Source organism: Stegodyphus dumicola, chromosome 3 (genome assembly GCF_044657685.1).
Source record: "Stegodyphus dumicola isolate Sdum_Otavi_A_Nest chromosome 3, ASM4465768v1".
In the NCBI taxonomy this organism is placed as follows: domain Eukaryota; kingdom Metazoa; phylum Arthropoda; class Arachnida; order Araneae; family Eresidae; genus Stegodyphus; species Stegodyphus dumicola.
The window spans coordinates 97064178-97079783 of record NC_140770.1 but is presented as its reverse complement, the minus strand read 5'-3'; the positions used below and the strand labels follow the sequence as shown (position 1 = coordinate 97079783).

The 15606-nt window shown below is 33.1% G+C and overlaps 1 protein-coding gene across 3 annotated transcripts in view; it reads left to right on the top strand.

Annotated features, from left to right (window-relative positions):
* LOC118188474 (neuroligin-4, X-linked-like) overlaps positions 1 to 10022 on the top strand; it is a 412431-nt gene extending 402409 nt beyond the window's left edge. Inside the window, exons 8-9 of one of the 3 annotated variants that reach the window (XM_035358904.2) lie at positions 1257 to 1431; positions 9719 to 10022. In XM_035358904.2, coding sequence (XP_035214795.1) covers positions 1257 to 1431; positions 9719 to 9729 — 186 coding nt within the window. In that variant the 3' untranslated portion in view covers positions 9730 to 10022. Of the gene's footprint in view, positions 1 to 1256; positions 1630 to 9718 lie in introns of all 3 variants that reach the window. The other 2 variants (XM_035358902.2, XM_035358903.2) reach the window with 2 other exon arrangements.
* The last annotated feature ends 5584 nt before the right edge of the window (positions 10023 to 15606 follow it).

Genomic DNA, 15606 nt, shown 5'->3' with positions numbered 1-15606 from the left:
TAAATTTCTTTTATTTTTTAGTATTTATATTGTATATGATACTTGTTATTGCTCTGAGCATTCCTATTGCTGGCTATGTGCGATATATTATAAAACAGGGATACTAACAGAAGTCGATATTTTCAGTCTTATGGTAATGGCATTGTTAAAATATTAGAATTCCACAAGTGAATTGCTATAATTCTACAAGTCTGAAATCTCCAAGTAATTTAAAGTCACTTTTTACTTTTAAAAAATAGAGCAATTTAACAGATATTATTTGTCACTGTCTACAAATGCATATATCATCTGGTTAATATTTTAATAAAACTGCTGAATTTCCATTGTGACATTTTTATAGACTACGAATTGCACTTTTAAGACAGTATCGGAAATTTCTTAGAGCAATTGCATGCATGTATCATGCATGACAAAACAATGAAATACGCTTTAAGGCCATATTTTTTATTTGCCTATAGCTTATTTAAACTATTCCTTTAACCAAATAGGAAGTTAAATATTTCCATAATAGCTTACATTAATCTCATTAAATTTCACTGATTTAATGCATTCCATTTCTTCGATTCTGTATCAGTTCAGTTTAATTTTGGAATAAGCTGTGTTCTAAAACAAAGCAATCAAGGAAACTTTCCTTTTATCTAGCCTGTTGAGAGAACAATTTAATCTCGAAGGAGAGGAAGTGATGAATTACTGAAGTCCCACTTTTCCGTTTCTCGATAACAAGCGCTGTGGCAGGGTCTGTGCTCTCCAGCTCGTTTACAGCGGATTACGGACAAAGATAAATACGATCTCGTAAAAGTACTTGTAGAGTGCTAAGTAAAGAGATTTAGTAGACCTCTTTCGTTAAAGGAATTTCTTTGCATTCTCTGTAAATCGAGCGGAATTGTTGTATTCGTTTTTTACCAGAATACATAGAGTTAAGCAATATTGTTTAAAATACTCTTCAATCGTTATTGGAAGCTGCAGAAGGATTGCGGTACTGAAAATAAACTTATTTAGAGTATAGCTGAAAAAAAGTTCGCTAAAATGTTAATTCATAAAGATTTTGATTTTCATGATAAAAGAGACGTCAACTCTTTCCGTATGAAAACCGACTTTCTTATAGTCTATTATCAATTTTTCTGAACTACAGTTGACTATGAGCAATGTCGCAGTTACAAACACCGGTATTAAAAATACAGTACCTACATAAATACAATTTACTTTGTATTCTTCTGTAAAGTTAAGGACTTACTAGGTTTTCTTTTCGTTTTCAGGAAAGAAGAAACGAGGAAGATGATGGTCATCCGTCTGGAGAAAAGCCCTTCCTGGTAAAAGATCTTTCTTCTTCAATGATGCTTAGTCAATACTGCCCACAGACAGAATTCGATGGAAGCCAAACATTGGATCTTGTCCAACCTAGCAAAGCCAAGCACCAGTATCCAGCTTCAGGTAAAGGTCAAGATGTTTTTGAAGGTCAATATCATCTGGGCGCTAGAATTCCACAAGGGGAACGAGAAATTGGGATTAGGGAACCTTTGCTATCTTCATCAAAGCCTCACACACTGAATACCAAAGTGGATTGCTTACAAGCCTGGGAACATCCAGCCCAGGAGATGGCGGTGTAAGTTTGCCATTCAGAAGTTTCTGGTAAATGGATATAATTTTAATTATTCGAATATAGGCACACAAGCTTACTTATTACATAAACAACATATGTCCATTTAGTTTTGACTTTTAATTTGAAATGTTGTATATGAGAAATGAAATAAAAACATTAAAATGAGAAAACACAAGCAATTCCAAGAAAAACAAAATCATAGTTCCTCTGCAGCTACATCACTCTATTCTCACATCTCCTAACCAAATTCTAGACATAAATGTCTTTTTACAATGCTATAGATCTATTCGGAGAACATTTTTGGTTCCCCTTTAAATATTTCTACTAAGTTGAGAAAGTCGTTTGCGAACCATATAATTTCGGACTTCGCTGGGCTTATATAAATTTTCTGTTTATTGTTACGAATTTGTAGTTCTTTAATATTTGTCGGAAATATGAAATTTATCGTTTACCACAGAACTGAAAATTACAGTCATGATAAAGATATGATATAAAGGCAAGGCTAAACTGAGTAACACGTGAATGCTCTGCGATCGTGAATGCATTCTGTCGGCTTTCTGACTCCAACTGAAATAATTGTTGCTCTTCGATGTCGGTCATACATCTTTCCTGACACCTCTACAATATTTTTGTAGCCTTCTGTTTTCATGTCAGAATGGTCAAAAAGCTTGAACGTCTCAGTCTTGTTTAGAGCTTAACTTGTGCTATAAAGATTTAAAACACCAAAGACATTTCTACATCAACAACTAGCCGAAGTGCTCAAGCTTAGAACTATTTTATGTACAAAAAGAGTAGAGTCAGTAAACAATGTCTTATGGACTTCTGGGATCCCATCCCTGATTATGAACCCTAAATAGTTTCGATTTTTTGAAATTTTCTTTTTTATTAATTATTTACAAAATTTGCTGTCTTCGTATTTAACCTTTAACTGCATAATGTGACTATTTTCATCACTGTATAGAGACATTAGGTTAATTGGAAAAGCCGGAGAGATGAAAAATGCGCAAACGCCTTCGCCGGGAATCGAATCACGGACCTCTGGAATACCGGCCCAGTGTGCAGATCACCACATCACGGCGACTGGGGATTTTAGGAGACCCAATCGCCAAATCCTGGGTGAGGAGAATCATCATCCAACACTCTTTTAGTTCGGACGCCACTGTAGAGACAGCAGGTATTTTTTAGCAGGCGAGATGAAAAATTAGCAAACGCCTTCGCCGGGAATCGAACCACGGACTTCTGGAATACCGGGCCAGGTTGCAGACCACCACACCACGCTAGGAAGGCGGGAGAAATACTTTAAAACTGAAATCCGAATAATGGACAATCACAGAATTATATATTTTAAGATCTGCCCTGTTTTTCATTTACAAACAATCCCAGGACTCCCTTGTTGATGGTACAGTGAAAGATGGAAATTTCGTTTTTCATTTTTGGTTTTGATATGGTTTTTCCCCTTTTCCTTCAAGTTTGCCAGTGTGATTCCAGAATTTTTTTGTTGTTGTTTTTGGTTTTGCATATGTTTATTCGGAATTGAATATGGAATGAGTTTTAAATGTATTATTAATTTTAATTTAGTTTGCATTATTACCACTACTTGTTGCTACTTTCAACCTCGCAAGTGGATTAGGTTTTAAACTGCATTTTACTTTGTATTTATTCCTTTCTTTCTTTCTCTAAGCAAACCCTTCATGACGATGCAGCGAAAAATGTAATTTTTTTTTTTTTTTGACTTGTTTTTCCCTCTTGTTCTTATAATTTGCCAGTGTGCTTCTGATATTTTGGTTTTTTAGCCTTATGTTTATTCCGAATTGAATATGCAATGAATTTGAAATATATTATTTATTTTAATTTATTTTGCATTACCTTCATATTATAGATAATTAAAAAATATTTTGAAATAGTGTAAATAATGTGTCATAAATCATAAAATGTCGTATAAAATGCTGCGAAACTGATTAAATTACCAAGAAATAGATAAAATAAATAGAAATTAATATCTTGTATAATAGTAAACTTATTAATAATAAATCACAAAAAATGTGATTGAAAACGATTGAACAAAACTAAACCAAAAATACATTAACATAATAAAAAAGAATTCACATATTATTAAAATCTGCTATTGTTTTGTTGTTTGGGAAGAAGCAGTCGAAAGAATTTTCAATAGACCTTAGGTTTCTGAATTGTACCTGGATGAGAAGCAAAACAAATAAAAGAAAATGACATTTAAAAGAAAAATATAGAATTAACTATCTAAATCAGAATAAAAAAAATAAGAAATAAAAAAAATTAATAACCAAAAAAAATTAATTAAAGGTAAAATCTTATGTTTGAATATATACGTAATGATATCTGCTGAGCTTGACTCGAACAAGACACAGTGTTTCCACAGTTATTTCCATGTAGCTTTAATTGTCATATTTTTATTTTAAAATTTTGATAAAAATCTTTATACAATTGCTTTAGACTTTTAAAAATGAAAATTTCCTACGTTATTTAAAATGGTTATATTATTTAAATATCTCTAGAAATTATTTTATATATTTTACAAGTGTCATTATTAATTATAATTTCTGTTTATTTATCCTTAAACTTTTACAGATTTAAAATTTTTAATTAAAGCTACTTTTAATAAAAGTAAGATTTTAGTGTTCCGTAATATACCTACTTGAATTTAAAATAGCAAAATAGCAATTCCATTTTTCCTAAGAACATATATAATATAATTAATTAACGGCAACATATTATTAGAAATTGAATTAAGCTGAGCTAATTCTTTAAGTAGAAATTGGGTTGGGATTTTATTAATAAATTACATCGATTGGGAGTAAAATTACAATCTAATTATTTCTTAATTATTACTGTTATTACTTCCACATATTTTCATTGGGATGATATTTTAATCTAGTGAATTAATTAATTTTAAAAGCTTCCAAAAACCTAAGCTTAAACAAATAACGAAGTACTGAGAAAGATATCTCCAAGGTATAAATTTTTAATTAATTCATAAACTAAAAATTTTAGTTCAAGTAGTATTCTCTGATATGGAAATTAAAAGATTGTGAGAATGCATTGCATATAAATTCTATCATCAGAATTAGTTTGCGCTTGCTAATATAGAATAAAGATTATAAATTTTAAAACTGTCGCATTTTTAAATGAAATGATAATAGTCTAGAGTTTTGGCAATCAGTGTGCGTGGAATAACGTAGATAGTGTTATGTCGAGAATTTCAATTATTAATATGTGTTTTAAGTCATTATTATTCTAATATTTTTATTTGTATTCATGTGTATTTTAATCTGGAAAAAGAAGTATTCTTAGGCTCTTAAGGTGTTGTTTAACTTGCTGTTCTTGAATAGGATTTGTAACAAAGGCGAGAGACGGTTGCGAGGACACACATCTGGTTTATGGCCTTTTCACTAACAATGTCGCCCTTTTAGCTCATGCGTGTGAAACGGAAGTTGTTTTCTTGTCGCTTTGTAAGTTTGCAGTTTTATTACTTCAAGACAGTGGGGGTGGCTGGTAATTGGATTTTCGTAGAAGCTTAGTTTCACTTGTTAGTTGGGGGGTCTATTTCTTTTCTCACGTTATGAGTGCAGATGTTTTTCGGATTGCATTGTCAGATTTTCTGGTGTTTGATTCGTCATGGGTGTGTCATTTTCTCAATTTAGATAACTTAAAATTCCGGGATTGGTAAGATATAATTTTATGATTTTTTTGAAAGCCTATGAGCTCACAGAGGCGGAGAAACCGAGTTTTCCTGGGTGCTTGCACCAGGCTAGAGTTCATTATTCTGATTCTGATTTGCAAGAAGAGTAAGAGGAGAAAAAAGTGGGGCTTGACCCTACGGGTCTCGCTTCTCGCGAGCCGCGTGAACAGCCGGCAGAGGGTATGATTTTTCTCTCGGCTTTTAGCTGGCGAGAATTTGCGTTGGCATAAGGCATAGAGCTCAGCAGAGGAATTTCGATTTCTCTTATCCCAAGAATTGCTCGGCAGATTCTCTTGGTGATCCTGACATCCTGATGCGGTATTCCTGTTTTTACCGGCTTTGACTTCCTAATTAGATTTTGTTCCAAAGGTGCTCTACGCTTATGATGAGTTTCGGGGCTTCCAGAATGAAAGAGACTCGTGTAGGACCCTTCTAAGGTGTGCATTGCTGTTTATTCTGCCTGTGCCAGCTGCGTCGATTTTTTTTTTCATCATTCCATGCTCTGGAATTTATTTATTGCAAGGACAGCTTCAATGGTGTTGCAACCAAGTCATCTTTAAAATTCGCAAGAACTGTCTGCCTCCATTAACGATGATTTTGTGAATAAAGGACAGCAGGAATAATGTGGTGCTCGAGTAAACTTTGGACGCTGGACGATCTGTTGAACTATCTGAAACTCCGTATTAATCCGTCGATGATGGCATTCTCGATCTCTTCGAATGGTGAACGAAATGAGTAGGACGATCTGTTGAACTCTCTAAAACTCCGTATTAATCCGTCGATGATGGCATTCTCGATCTCTTCGAATGGTCAACGCAATGAGTAGGACGATCTGTTGAACTATCAGCACTCCATATTAATCAGTCGATGATGGCATAGGAGTTGAATGTATGAACTTCACCCTGTGAGTGATTTTTTTTTTCTGTCTTTTGTATTTAAATTGTAACCGAGTAATGATACTATATTAATATACGGTACAACCGCCTAAATTGTGAGTTATGTAATGTTAAAAGAAATTTAGTACACCTAACATGAGTATGAGATTTAAAATGATATATATGTTAATTTACATCTTAAGGTTAATTTGTAGGGGACTGATCAGTTTACCTAGTTATCATATGTTTGAATATTCTAGAAATTAATAAATGTGTTTGATATGTATTTTATGTTTCATTTGTTTAATTTAGTGTAGTTTCTGTGGTCTGTCATGTCCCTCCATTTGTTTGAGCCGGGTGGCTTTTAAGAAACATGGAGTTTACTTGAATTTGGAGTTATTGATTTTCCCTTTACATAGGTTACTTACAACGCAAACCTAAAAAGTAAATTGTACTATACCACTATACGATTGATTGATAGATTTACTGTACGAATATTTATAAGAATGTCGAAATGATATATGAATATTATGAATTAGATTTTGAATGTTTTGAATTATTTGATATTTGATTTTTGATTATGATATTTTTTTGGTAATTTTGTCCGGCACCTTGCAGCAAAGTTTAAAGTTTAAAGGTATTTAAACACCAAATAAAAATTTTCCATATAACAATAGCCTCTCTTTCTCTTGATCTAAAATAATGAGTGTTTTTGGTCTCATGTCATTATGATGAAAAACATATTGAAGAAATCTTTTTTTATTGTTCTGTAATCTAGAATTATTAAACACAATCATTAATACTTTCAATTCTAATACTTCGACTTGCCTAAAATTATCTGTATTGCATTCGAACATTTTGTACTGAAATAAAGTAAATGCTCTACTTAGACAAATAACACCATGCACGTTATTAGCCATAGGATTTTAATAATTTCTGTAAATATAGATCATATTTATGTCAATAGTATAGATTAGTTTATAAATTTATAACCCTTTTAATATTTCTTTGGTCTCTTAACAGAGCTTTGCTTACTTAGTGCTTATCACATAAGTGTAATAGTACATAAAGCGGTATCCAACAGAGTAGCTAATGGATTTAAAAAAAAAACCACTAAAAATTCTATAATGTTATGTATAATTTCGACCATTCTCGTAAATTCATGCATTCATATTATTCATGCATTTTTTTCACATATTGAAATTTTGTATTCATTCCTGGATGAATTGATCTGTACTGTTTTAATTTCAGATTAGTTTGGCAATGCGATTGGCTTCCTAGTTCAGCGAAATTGATTTCAGAGAACGTTTGCAGATTTTTTAGAACGACTTTGATAAAGCAGCAAATGTTCGGGAATATTTCTTTAAGCTAGTAATTTGATCTGTTCTGCTTCAGACTAGCTTAGCAGTGAGGATGGGTTTCTAGCTCATCCAGGTTAAATACAGAGGATGCAGACGCATTTTTAAAAGGATTTCGATAAAGAATTTTAAAAAAGCAGATGTTCTAGAATAACAATTTTTCTTCGCTAAATTTTAAATTTATTTCTCTTTCCAACTGCCGCATGTAAACTAGCTGTGGCTTTAACGATGTGAAAGGCATGATATTAAAATTTCGAAGTTCCAAATAACCAGCATTATTAATCGGAAAGGGAAAAACCCTCAATCATTGATTCTATATCTATCTATCTGTTCTACATGCATAGAAGACTCCAACCGAATACCGAAAAGGCACATACTGTTTCTAGTTTCTAAAGTCAAATTGTTGGTAACATGAGAAAAATCCGCCGGCTCAGGAATCTATTGCAAATCTTTACATACATCAGTAGCAACAAAAAATAAAATTGTAAACCAAGATTTACAACATAAAAAAGCTAAAAAACAAATATTCGCCAGTTTTCTAAAAAATTTCTAAAAAATTCTAAAAAAATTTTTAAATTTAGACAAAGTGTCTTGGAAATTTTAATAGACACTTTGTCTAAATTTTAAAAATTTTTTAGCGAAAAAGTTTCAATTGTCTGTTTCGGCGAAACGCGTAATGGGGTTAGCTTGATTCGACGTTCAAATAAATGAAATTTCCCTTGAAAAGCCAGTTTGGAACTTTTAGGCGAGCTTACTACAATTTATATATATATATATATATATGTATGTGTGTGTGTGTGTGTGTGTGATGTACCAGCTTTTGTCCGGAATAAAATAGATTGGTGAAGAATCATATACGTAGTCGAAGCTCAAAGTATCAGACAATAAGTTTAAAAAACAGGATCCATTTATTATTATTCAGGAGAAATAGCAGTTACAAAAACCAGATCTCCGGAGTAAATAAAAAAGAACTAATGACTTTTTGTATGAAGTTTACTGCATCGTTACATTAAAGAAAAGACCCCGTTATTCCTTTGCGAGTCCTTTTGCTATGTCTGGAAATGCGGAGCTTCCAAGAAATGATGTCAGCCTCATCAACTATTCCAGTTCGCTTTAAATATCTCCAGAACATTCTATAACTGTAAGTGTAGAAAAAGCGGGAAAAACAACTTGACTACGGAGCTTTGGATTTAATTCCAAGTACTTTCAAATAAGAGACCGTCGCCATTAAAAAATGAAAAGAACATACAGTTAGAATTTTAAGTGTATTTTAGACTATGGAATTTTATTATTACATATATATATACATATATACATATGTATTACATATATGCATATATATTACACATATTACATATATATATATATATATATATATATATATATATATATATATAATATTATAAACTAAATTGTATGTACAATACTGAAAAGACCAATTTTGGTCAAAATCTTTTGCGCAATATGCTGCAAAATTAAGAAAATGAGAAGAAAAATTGTAGTTAGATCGCCAAAAAGTTATCAGGAGCTGTGGCTCCAAGAAAAAGTTCAACACAGTTCTTTTAAAAAATGACATTAAATGAAGTGAAATTAAAAAAAAAATGACATTGAATGAGGTGAAAATTTGGCTGTCGAGGCAGTTTTAAGTCCATTTTTATTTTCCAGTTGACGTTTGTGGCCACAATTCACTTGGCACTCTAATCGTGCTATTCAAGAACATTTTCTTTGTTGATATTACAGTGATAGCAATCAAGACAGCGAAATTACATCTTAGCAGGACAGAGAGCGAAGCTAAAGTCTATTGTAATGCAATATGGAAGCACGGGCAGAGAAAAGTTTTGGTTCCCAATTATTACGTCATCATGGCTTCGCAGGCCATATAATGATCTAGAAATCACGCGATACAGAGAAGTTATTACGATTTTTAAAACAGAGAGGAAGCATATATGTCTTATCCGTTAGTTTAAATTTTAATTTTGATTTACGTATGTTTTTATCTTGAATATATATAGGTATGTGTGTGTGTCTTTGTATTAATTTAAACTTTAAATTATTAAAAGGATTTTAGTATTATCATGATTTATTCGTCTGAATTTACTTCAGAGATAGATAAAAAAACTTGCTATAGAATATTACAATTGTCTTCACACTTTCATTAATTGTCTTGCAGATTTGGCATAGATGGCCACAGCTAGGAACCCAGGGCCAGAAACCCACTTTTCTTGAGAATATTTTCTGTCAAGATCTTGTTTGTTGTGTATAGACATCTAATTCGCTCATTATTCTGAACCCGGTGCAATAAATTGAAAAAACATACTTCCAGGCAGATGGCTATTTACGGACTGCTCAAACAATGGAGATAATTGCACCCATTCCGCCCATGGTTGGAAACCTTTTCTTTGTGAGTCATTCTGTGAATGTGTTGTCTTTAACTGTGATGAAGGAATGTAAATAAAGTTGATATTTTTCTGAAATTTGTATTATGTCATTTCCTCTATTCCACAATATTAATATTAGATTATTTCAGAAACTAATTTATTAATATGATCATAAAATCATATGTGGAAATATTTATACACGTGTTTGATTTAAAAAAATTTGTCACGAAATCTAAATAATTGGTACTCCACTAGTTTTAAGATTAATATTATTTACTGTTTGAATTTTTACGAATATGTTACATAAGATAAACTCTAACAATTATTAATTTGAAATTTTGAAGTTATGTAGTTTGTAGCAACATATGTTGCTACTTCCCTTTTCTTAGGATTATTTTCATGTTGAGTAATCTTTGTAAAATTTCGAACATGTTAACTGAATATTTTTTTAATCAAATTTACATTTTCTATACAAAACCCAATTTCAACATCCAGTATTAAATTAAATGATTAAACTGCATCTTTTCTTAATAAATAGCAATTGCATAAGACCTTTATATTTGGCATTTTATCAAATATGTATTCGTATTGTTACGGATTTGGTATTTAAATAGCTTATTAGTTGAATTCTAAATTAAATGGTTTTATTTCCCGTGCAGTGCAGCGCGTGACGAATATTAAAAGAAAGCTAACCCGGAAAATTGAAAATACAAGAGCGCGTGCATGTAACATTTAATAAATATCTCTTTTTGATTTCGAGAAAGTACTAGAAAATTCTCGCGCGCGAATTTAAAATCTTATAAATAGGAGAAAAACCTCTCAATTCGATGAGTTAGTTAGTTTGTTGCTGTTTTAAGAGTTTGTTTAGAAAACTGCTCTTGTTGATTGTAGCGAATTCGCGGATTAGCTTTCTTTAGCTGTTTTGAATTAAGTTCTCTTTGAACGTTTGAGTAGTTAGAAGGTACTACTGTGATATATTGTGATAATACACGATTATTTGAGGACATTTAATCATATATGTTGTCATAATAATAAATTTTCTTTATTTTTCATCGGACTTGTGCATTCATTTCGTAACCAATCCGTACGCACGCAACAATTTTTGGTGTCAGAAGTGGGATTTGAATGCCAATAACAAGAGCGATTGAAGAACAGTTGAGGCAGTTCATATCAGCCTTTGTCTTGTTTAAGGAGGAAATGAAAGCGGGACAAGAAGAAATGAAAGATGAGATGAAATCTGTTCATGAAAAGTTGGAAACTGGTCAAGTAACTTTTAAAGAAAATATAAAAGCTGTACAAGAAAAGATTGAAGTAGGTCAAAACGAAATGAAAAGAGAAATAACCTGCGTAATAGAACGTAAATTTGAGGCTATGGAAGACAGAATAGGAGCTGTCGAAAATAAAGTCGGGCAAATTGAAGAAAAGGTTTCTTCTGTCAAAGATGAAATAGAAGATAGATTGTCGGCTGTGGAGCAAGGAGTCGAAGGAAGAGTTTCGGCCATCCAACAACAAACTGAAAAAAGAGTTTCTGCCGTTCAAGGACATATTGAATAACAAATCGAAGACAGAATTTCTGCTACCGTCGCCAAAGAAGTTGACACTTTAAAGAAATTCGTAGCGACGGCAAGGAGCACTTCGGATGGTTTAAACTTTCTACCCATGCCTGCTCGTCCCTCTCTGAAGCTATCGACATAGGAAGGGAAGACCTCCTGGAAGGTGTATAAGACACAATTTTCTATCGTGGCGGATGTGAATGGATGGGATTCCCAAGCTAAGGCCTGTCATCTCGCTGCTTCTTTAAGAGCCGACGCAGCGGATATCCTTCAGAGTCTTCCCGAAAACAAAAGGTTAGATTTCGGAGCTCTGTCCGGCGCCTTGGAGCTGCGCTTTGGGGAGAAGTGTTTAAAAGACTACAGCAGGCTCCAATTAAAATCTCGTCCACAGAAGCCTACCGAAACACTTCAGAAGCTTGCCACGGATGTTGAAAGGCTGTCTCATCTCGCCTTTTCGGAATACCCGACAGAAACAAGGAAAATCCTGTCCTTGCAATACTTTATCGACGGCATCCGGGATACTGAAATACAGAAAGCTCTACGAATGACGGATGTAAAAGATTTAAAAAGCGCTCTAGTGTACGTCATGAAATTCGAGGCAGTCCAGCTAGCAACTCGACCGCCACCCAATCAGAGCTGCTCATGTGCAGGAGCCAAAGGATAAAGTCACTGTTCGTCTAGCCCAGTGGTCGGCAAACTGCGCCTGCAGAGCCGCATGTGGCTCTTTGGGTCCTTAAGTGTGGCTCTGGTACAAATATCCACAGAAGGCGCAATAATATTTTCATTAAAAAACAATTTGGTAAGAAAAAAATTACATCTTATTTTGATAAATTTGTAATGTTGCGGGCTTCCAACCTGCACGCAACAACAGTGGTGACTGCTAAGAAATGGAAAGTAGACCAAAGTCTTGAGAAGGGTTTAAATCCCTTTTTATTCAACTTTAGAAATTACAAATGCGTGCTCTTGACGCTCACAAACTACGCCGACCCGGCGGTAAAATAAAAATAAGAAACTAAGAAAAGAATAGTAACAAGTGACTAACTACGAGGCTCTCTAAACGTAACTAACCTCACCGCGTTCTAAAATACCGCTGATAATTCAGCAAACTTCTGAATATTACGTTGAAAGAGCAAGCACACAGGCCGAAACGCGTGGTTCTTCAATTTCTAACTAGCCACCTCCACGCTCGTGAAGTAAGAAAGTACACCTTCGAACTCGTTTCCCTTCTATTTATCTTAGATTACTTCCGCTGGCAATTTGAATCCTTGCGCGTTCTACTAAAATTTACGTACTCTGGCATTGGCAATTCCAGGGGAAAGTAAGGCTTGACAGGAAAGATAGTTTAAACTTAAAATAAATGTTAGTTAAAATAAATATAAACCCTACAAATTAAAATTCTTCTATAAATTTGAGAACATGTATAATTTTTTTGTTTGAGTAAAAAGATAGATAGGTAATTAAAATTTTATATTGTTGTAAAAATACGTCACGAACATAGAGTTTAATTTTATTAGTTTTCGTAAACGTAAACATAAACCATGTACAAGCTACCAGCATGCGCGTGCATGCTTTTTATAAAGTAGTGAAGGTACAAATTGGCATCACAGAGCAGCAGTTGCAGTGTACGGTCTTATCTACAGTGTCTGCCGTTGTTCTGTCTTATTAAAAAGTTGCTGTATTCTTTAATCTAGCTGCACATCTTATAGGTATTTTTATACGATTTTGTTACACCTGCTATGTATGTTTGTGGTTCCGGTACAAAATTTGTAATCGATTTTTCGATAACTTCTATTTGTCCAAATGGTGGAAGTTTTCTACAATTTTTGGTTATATTAAATGTTTTGTTATTCTGATGATGGAAAAAAATTATATTTTTCTTTTTAGTGCAGTTACATATATTAATAAAATTGTATTTTTAAAACGATTTTTTTTAATTTTTATTTTCATCAATTTAATAAGGATAATAATTTTGTACTGGTGGCTTTAAAAGAAATATATTTGGAATATTTTTATAGGCATCCCAATTAACATGGCTACCAAGAAAAAAAGCAAAGAAAAACGGAAGATGAAAAACGCGAATTTAAAGTTGAGTGGACCGAGAATTTTGCGTTTATTTAAAACTTGAATGGACTTTCGACATGTCTTATTTGTAAGGAGAAATTCGCGCATAATAAGAAGTAAAATTTAGAGAAACACTGTACAAGAAAGTACGCGTCATTTAGCACTAAATATCCTACCGTGATGCAGGGAAGAAAGCAGTTGAGGAACTTCAGAAGAGTCAAGCGTCGTCAACTTCTGTGTTTAATAACTGGATGCAATCTTTCAGCAATATTAATATGGCAAGTTTTGTTTGTAGCCAAGAGATTGCTAAGAGAGGAAAACCGTACACAGACGGCGAATACATAAAAAATTGTTTTATAAATGCATCCGAAGAGCTATTTCAGGATTTTAAGAACAAAGCAGATATTCTGAAGAGAATTAAAGATTTACCATTGTCTGCCAAAACCATTAAAGATAGAACAATTAAAATGTGTTCGAATATAACCACATAGCATATCGAAGATCTGAAATTGGTTTCGGCTTTATCAATAGCAGTTGACGAGTCTTGTGACATAAATGATACAGCGCAAGTTTCACGTTTTGTAAGATTTTAGGATTATTGCCACTCAAAGGTCAGACACATGCAGAAGATATCGCCAATGCTGTAATTGAGTGTATGGATAAACATCATGTTCCCCTCAATAAAATTGTGTCGATTTCAACAGATGGGGCCAAACGTATGACCGGCGTAAGAAACGGGGTTGTTGCTATTTTGAAATCTCGTTTAAATTTGTAAAGTTATGGAATTAGTGATTACCATTATCAACTCCATTTTAGCTAAAGCTCTTAATCATCGCTAATTCAAAGAATTTTTTTTTGCAATGGAGAGTGAGTACGCTGATCTTCTGCTTCAAGGTACGTTGGTAAGAGGGAACGTTTTAAACCGTTTCGCGTCCCTTTGTTTTAGAAATTAAAGCATTTCTCCTTGAGAAGGGCGTTCACTATCCAGAACTAACAGACAATCAGTGGATCCAAAACAGCTTAATCAAAAATCAGCTTAATCGTAAACTACAAGGGAAAGGAAACTTAATTTTTTTCGATGTTAGAAGAAGTAATAACATTCGAAAACAAATTATCCATTTTTGCACAGGATTTTGAAAGGGAAACATTGTTTCACTTTCTGAGCTTCCTGAAGCATCGCCAAGAAAATAATTCCTCTATTGATAAACACCATTTTAAAAGAATAATTTTAAATATGAGGGAAGCATTTCTCAGCAGGTTTCAGGAATTTAAAAAGAGTAGAGCAACTTTAGCATTTGTCAAAAATCTTCTTAATGCTACGATAACCGAGTTGAAATTTTCTCCTTTTGAAATTGACATTGGTAGCTTTGAAATACAATTCCTGGATTTAAAAAACAAGTAGATATGGTCTTCTAAATTCGAACTTATTTGTGTTGAATTGGAAATATTGGAGAAGAAAAAATGTAATCTTAGTTCACAACACAATTGGTCTGCTTTGAATGGCTTGGAGAAGGAAGACATGATCATTTCCAACGCTTGGAATAGTATTCCTGAATCTTACGATCAGCTGAAAAAGCTCGCGTTTGTTGTTTTTTCCCTTTTCGGTTCTACATATATATGCGAACAATCTTTTTCAAGTACGAACATTATCAAGAGTAAACTGAGAAGTCGTCTTACTGATGAGAACTTGGAATTAATAAAATTAAAAACAACAACATACAAACCTGACTTACTCAAACTTTCCAAGGTGACGCAAGTACATATGTTCGTATTAATAAATATTTATTAAATATTAAATTTAGTTTTATTTAGTGTAATAAAAGTTTACTAAACAAGCAGATTTGGCTTCCTTTTTTTTTAATTGTTATAATGTTCATATTTGGCTCTTTGGCTAATAAGTTTGCCGACTCTGGCCTAGACGATATAACCAGAAAACGCAATGACTTAAGAAGAAATATCAGTGAAAGAAACCGACCTTAAAATGTTGGAACTGTGGAGTTGAAGCACACATACGGAGGAACTGCAGAACACCCCAGGACACGGATGTTAAGACTGCTTCTAGAAAG